At 36.6% G+C, this 6,379-nt stretch overlaps 1 protein-coding gene across 2 annotated transcripts in view; it reads left to right on the top strand.

Annotated features, from left to right (window-relative positions):
* Positions 1 to 6,379, top strand: part of waca (WW domain containing adaptor with coiled-coil a) — a 34,597-nt gene that overhangs the window by 14,287 nt on the left and 13,931 nt on the right. For both annotated transcript variants that reach the window (XM_014018828.1, XM_014018829.1), the window contains exons 4-6: positions 2,328 to 2,419; positions 2,885 to 3,000; positions 3,110 to 3,225. In XM_014018828.1, coding sequence (XP_013874282.1) covers positions 2,328 to 2,419; positions 2,885 to 3,000; positions 3,110 to 3,225 — 324 coding nt within the window. The remainder of the gene's footprint in view (positions 1 to 2,327; positions 2,420 to 2,884; positions 3,001 to 3,109; positions 3,226 to 6,379) is intronic.

Below are 6,379 nucleotides of genomic sequence, written 5' to 3'. Positions count from 1 at the left end.
GAATTTTGGTTTTTCATTTTTCCCCAGTAAGAGGTTTTTATTTAATAGAATTTTTGACAAAAAAATCACAATATATCGCCTTGTTTACAGTATCGAAATATATCGGGATATATCGCGATATATCGTATCGTGACCCCTCTGTCATGATATGTATCGTATCGCCAAATTCTTGCCAATACACAGCCCTATTAATAACAGAAATATTACTGATATTTATTAAAAGTTTGTGCGGTTTTTTTAAATAATAACACATAAAAGTCTGCAATTTCAGGATTAGTTGAATCTTATTATCTTATATTATTTCAATTAAATATCTAATATGTCTAGTTTTATCCTCCTGAGACACAGAAGAACCAATTTCAGATACTTGGAATGTAACTGTGCTGAAGTTGATTAAGTGCAAAAGCGGCCTGCCATACCCATGAGCTTCCCCGTCCTGCTCAAATGATTTGCTGCGCTCACAGAGTAGACCCCGACTGTTAAATTAACAAGATGAACGAGCGCGCAACCTTCCACATTTTGTTTTCATCTCCAGCAAACAAGAAAGAAATGTTTTTCAGACTCCGATCTGGGTTTAAAAAAAACCTACAGTTGTTTCGCTATGCGTGCTGTGTGTGTGTGTGTGTACAGATTTTTGCTTCATGGTGGGTACAATTATTGACCATTTCCCCGGTACACACAGCCTGGTGAGGTTATGGTTTGGGTCAGTTGTGTAGCCTACCTAGGAGGTTATGGTTGGCAATAGAATTGACAGGGAAATGAATGGAAGCCAATGCAATGTCCCCATGAGGATAGAACAACAAATGTGTGTGCGCGGGAGGTGTGGAGCGGAGCCGCGAGCAGAACGCAGTGTTATTAGGAGAGATGAGACTGTCTGCAGGCGACCATTGATAYKGCTGGATTATTTTTTATGGAACATGGAAACTTTTTGTTTCAGCGGGCGACCCCTCCCCATCGAACGATCGGTCGCACCAGTGCGACCAGACTTTTTTTTTAGTCGCACTATTAGGAAATCAGGTCGCATTTGCGACCAAATTGGTCGCACTGTAGAGCCCTGTACACGTATCTGCTTTAATTCTAAATTTAACCAGGTGTTTCGATGCCTTCAAATTACACAATTTTATTAGAGAAACTTATCAGTTTGGTTAAAAAAATACAGTAAAAATAAATATTTTTTTCTGTGCAGATAACTTGTGCTATATTTTTAATAAATATTTCAAAGCTCCTCAGTTGAAAACACTAAAATAACCAAAATGCTGTTTAAAACTTCTTTCCTCAGAATATTTCCAGTCCTAAGAACACTAAACTGCAACTTTTAATAAGGTCATTTACACATTATACTACTATTTAAATGAAAAAGTTTGACCTGTAAGCAGATAGCTGGATGTTGATTTTTTTGCTCTTYATTTCAAAGAAGAGGATGAGGAAAGAACAAGGAAGTTTTACTCAAGCAGCTCCTGAAACTATCAACCTGGCTGACTGAGAATATTTGTATATAGTGAAATTTATATACAAAACAATATACTTGTTTTTTTTACCAAAATATTTTGTGGACAACCAGATTTTTTTCAACAGGTTGTTTGAAAAAAAAATCCTTAAGTTTATCCCTGATAAACMAATTTCACTACGATTGCAGCTGTAGGCTTTGCTCTGCGTGACGTACCAAGGGAAGGGAAAGAAAAATTAGGAGGATTTATCCTCTGTGACACCATTTCATATTAAACCATTTTAAAACTTCCAGAGTACATTAGATAGTTAGTCAAATTTTACTCCTGTAATTAGTATGACCCCTCAACTTTATGGATGAGAGCATTGTTACGTGTGGCCGTCAGTCAGTTCTGTCAAGGGGGAGAACTGCCCTCTTTGTACAATGGTAGGGAAAACACTAAGTTATATTCTGCTTCATTTGGACACCAGCATTAGCAGGTAGAAGCCTAATGACCTCTAGGCCATGGTTCAGCATGTTCAGGTGATTTGCTGTAAAGAAATAATAGAGAAAACATTTGTACGCCAAAAGTGGTGAAAAATTGTAAAACTAGTGTGGAAATTTTTACTAGCCTGGAATTTAAAATGAGACTGGATTAGGAACCGTGTCCTGTGGAGGTTATATAATCACTACTGATGTCCAATGTTTTACTGAGGAGGATGTTTGTCATAAAATGAAATGGATTTGCAAGGTTGCTTTGAGGTATTAATTAGAACTTTTTGTTGCACCTGTCTAAATGTTAAAGCAATCAAATGTAAAGCCGATGTGACAACTTGTCATCACTCAGACCTTTGTCTCTGCTTCAGATGACTGAACTTCTGATCTGTTTGCGTTGTTTCAGGACCCAGTTATTCTCCACAAGAAAATTCACACAACCACAGTTCCCTGCACAGCTCCAATTCACATTCTAACCCCAGCAAGACCTCAGACACAGTAAGTGTTGCCTTTACCGTAAAATCAGTGTTGATGAGTAATTTTGTCCTAACAATGGCTTCTGTTGCAAGACTTCACATGGATTTTTTGCAGCATGTATCTTCTGCAGTATTATATAGAGTATTTGTATTCTGTTTTTTTACAAGTTTTCTACATGCTAATGTCCTCAATGACACGTTGATATGAAAGCACAAATTTACTTTGTAAAACTCAAACTAAATGCTGAAACTGAACACAGACGCCAGTTACAATCCTCTGAAATAACCTGAAACTGTTTCTGAATTATGCCTTCCTCCACACCTTAATTCTCTCTAACAACAACTCAGTAAGGGCTCTTGGCTTTCGTCCCAACATTTCTGCACATTTCAGATTAGATTACAAGCTCTTGCATCAGACCCTTACATTTTGTGTCTTGCTTTTTGCTTGGTTGGCTTTTCGTTCCTAAATATGTGTTCTCCAACTCAGCCTCACGAGCCYGGTGACGACTGGTCAGAGCACATCAGTTCCTCTGGAAAGAAATACTATTACAACTGCAGGACAGAGGTGTCCCAGTGGGAAAAGCCAAAAGAATGGCTGGAGAGGTAGCTCTAATTTACTAGCTGAAAGTACTACGCTCTGCATACTTGCTTTCAGTTTCAAAAGGGTTTCATTGAGTCATGTATGGGTAACATCAGTGTTTTGTGTTTACAGAGAACAGAGGCAAAAAGAGGCAACAAAGACTGCTGTTGTCAACAGTTTCCCTAAGGACAGGGACTACAGAAGGGAGGCTATGCAAGCTACAGCAGCGCCTGGCTTCGCTGGTCCTAGTAGGTTCTTTTAAGAATATCAGCAGTTGGTTTAATATGAAATCAAAGTTACACGTGCTTTGTTTATACATTCTTTTTTTAAGTTGACGTACGTTTAGTTAGTTGTTAAAGCCCAAACTTAAATCTGGTAAACATCTCTTCTTTGGCTTGAAAAATGGCCACAAAAAGGATGTATCTCTGGGACTGCTCACAAAATTGTGGTGATCTTAAGCATCAAATTGTAGCTTAAGAGCCATTAATCTAAAYGTGCTTGGTTTGACCAAATTTGATGTGATGGGACACATCATATGTGCTGTTACGCTTTATCATATCCCTTTGAATTTTTATTTATTCTGCCTTGAGCTCATGGCTGCAGATGTTTTTAACAACAAATGTTAAAATGAAAGTGGTATGTCTGCATTCACTAAGGCTGGGTATCGTGGCCAATTCTATAAATCGATTCATAAGGTTCTGAATTGATAAATCACGATTCGATTCGATCTGCTCTTAAATAATGAAAATGGTTCAACTGTGTTGCAAAATATGAATTCACTTTATTTTTTACTAGGGATGCACGATAACTCATTTTAAGAACCGATAATTTTCTCCTTCTAATGGCCGATAACCGATAAATGATAACATGCCAAGAGGACTAGTCAAAAAATGGGTAAGATCATAACATAAACAACACCAAAACCAAGTAACACTGTAAATTATACTATTTGAAATAAACTCTTAGCAAACAAACATTTCTTAAAATATATCAAACAAATCAATTTCTCAAATGGCTATCTTTTTTAAAATAAGGCACATTAATTATAAAAAAGACCTTTAACACTGATCTCAGATTTAAACAAGTCATTCCACAAGTTCAAAACAGATAATGCACTAACACAAGTTAGATTCAAAGTACAAATTTTGTTCTTATTAATATATGATTTAAACATTTTTCTACCTGAAACAGTGCTTCTGAGATAATAGTGCAGAAATGATAACCTGTCAATCAAAGTGAGAATGCATTGCGACCACATCATACTTACACAGGAAGACACACAGAGCAGCAGCTCAGCATGGTAAACCATGGCTAAGGAGATAAAAGCTTCAGTTTTTAGCAAGGATGAACGGCTGCTTGTCATCATTTCCATCGTTAAAGTGCTTGAGATCTGCGTCATCTCTGGCAATTCGTTTGGATTTGTCAAAAGCTTCAGCAATGATTGAAGTCCCGATGAGTTCTTGAATGCTAGCTTGTTGTTAGCATTTTAGCAAACGGACTCTGTGCTGCATTCAGGAGGTAACAAATTTTACATGTTCTCAAATTGGGAGTAGTTGTTCCGATGTTTATAATTATAAATTTTGTGTAACATTCAGGGTTAATTGGTAAAATAATAATAATAATAATAAACTTAAAATGACTGGTTGTTTTTCAACACGGAGTATTCTAATTATTTTTCTAGTGAGAAAGTTGTTTATTCCGACGCAACTTGAACGTTGCTCGGGTCGTGTCAAGACGGGAAGCAGCTTGACCAAAACGGATTTAAAAAAACCCACGCATTCTCATCGCCGCGCTGGCAAACATATACATATATTCTCAGTTCTGTCTGTTATATCGGACTGATAAGTATGACGTCATAATTCCCTGATATCGGGCCGATAACTATTGTGCACCCCTATTTTTCCTCTTAAACATAAACAACAGATTTCAAAGGCAAACTTATAAATTAAACAGTTTAATCGTTAAACAAAACTTTCAAGTTTCAAAGGATTGAAATTAAAAAGGAATTGCAGGGGACAGTGTTGATGTATCCATTTATTTTTTAGAAATGAAGATTTTTTTATTTATTTATTTTTTAATGAATAAGATGTGATGGGAATAAGGTTGCAGGAGAAGGGATGGGCTAATGTAAATTTATACTTCTGCCCACTCCTTTTGAGCATATGAAAATTGTATATTTCAGGGTTCCCATGGGTCCTTGAAATCCTTGAAAGTTTGTGAATTAGAAAATAATGATTTCAAAGCCCTGGAAAGTTTGTGAAAAAAACCAAAAATAACACTTGTCCTTGAAAGTCCTTGAATGTTTTTTGGGGATTGAAGTTCTTTATTCACACAATTGATTTTAATGATCTGTAAAAAAAATTTAAATAAAAAAATGCATTTGTTGAGGTGGATAACTCAGGATTACGGTCAACTGACATGGCTTTTAACAAATAACCTGAGCCATAGTCATAGTTTTACCCAATCAGAGCAGAGTCGGGCGGGTCTTCTTTCTGAGCCCAGGTGAGAGCACCACAGCTCCTCCTGTCCTCACCGAGCATCTGGGCGTGTTCACATCCCCTCCTCCCAAACTGAGCTGCCAAACCTCCCAGGACATAATTACATGTCCATGTATTGTAGATATGAATGTAGGGTATACATTTCATCCACTTTCTTTCAATGATTCCCAGTTTTTTATTGAATTTTCATGATATTAAAACTGTTTATTGGTAACATTATGTGGTAGCAGTAGGCAGTTGCCGTCGCACGTAGTTCTTGAATTTGAGGAAATTGGTATTGGAAAGTCCTTGATTTGATTTGATTTATTTATTTAACAGGAAAAGATTATTAAAAATCAAGCCTGACTCAGCATAATTGCTGTTTTACAGCAGGTTCCTGTTCTGCAGCACATAAAGCACTCAGAATTAGAGCATCACAATCGCATCATTATTATAACACCATAGACACAAAGACAAACAAGCATAGCAAATTTCAGGAAGGCAGCATTTGCAAAATAGGACTTCTGAATATGAGCACAACAAAATGTGTCCAGCAGATGGCAGACAAGATTCTTCTTAAAGTGCTGTAGTTTTGAAATGGACTTTATGTTTTGAGGAATKTCATTCCATGCTTTAGTATAAACATGGAAGAAAGACCTCTGGCCTTAGCAGTTTTTAAAAGTTGGTAATATCAGTTGTCCTTTTGTAACAGATCTAGTTGAATGACCACTTCCAGAATTTGATTTGGGCAACAACGCACAGAGAGTTCCATAATTGGCACCTTGGAAGATCTGAAAATATAAATTAATACCACTATACAAAACATAATTCTGAAAAGTCAAGGCATCAGACAATGAAAGAACTGTACAGTGATGATCATGTCTTGTGATTATTTGACAGGAGTTTTACTTTTAAACTGTAAGTG

Source organism: Austrofundulus limnaeus, unplaced genomic scaffold, assembly GCF_001266775.1.
Source record: "Austrofundulus limnaeus strain Quisiro unplaced genomic scaffold, Austrofundulus_limnaeus-1.0 Scaffold203, whole genome shotgun sequence".
Classification (NCBI taxonomy): Eukaryota; Metazoa; Chordata; class Actinopteri; order Cyprinodontiformes; family Rivulidae; genus Austrofundulus; species Austrofundulus limnaeus.
Note: the sequence above shows the minus strand (reverse complement) of the source record. Positions and strands in the feature narration are given on the sequence as shown.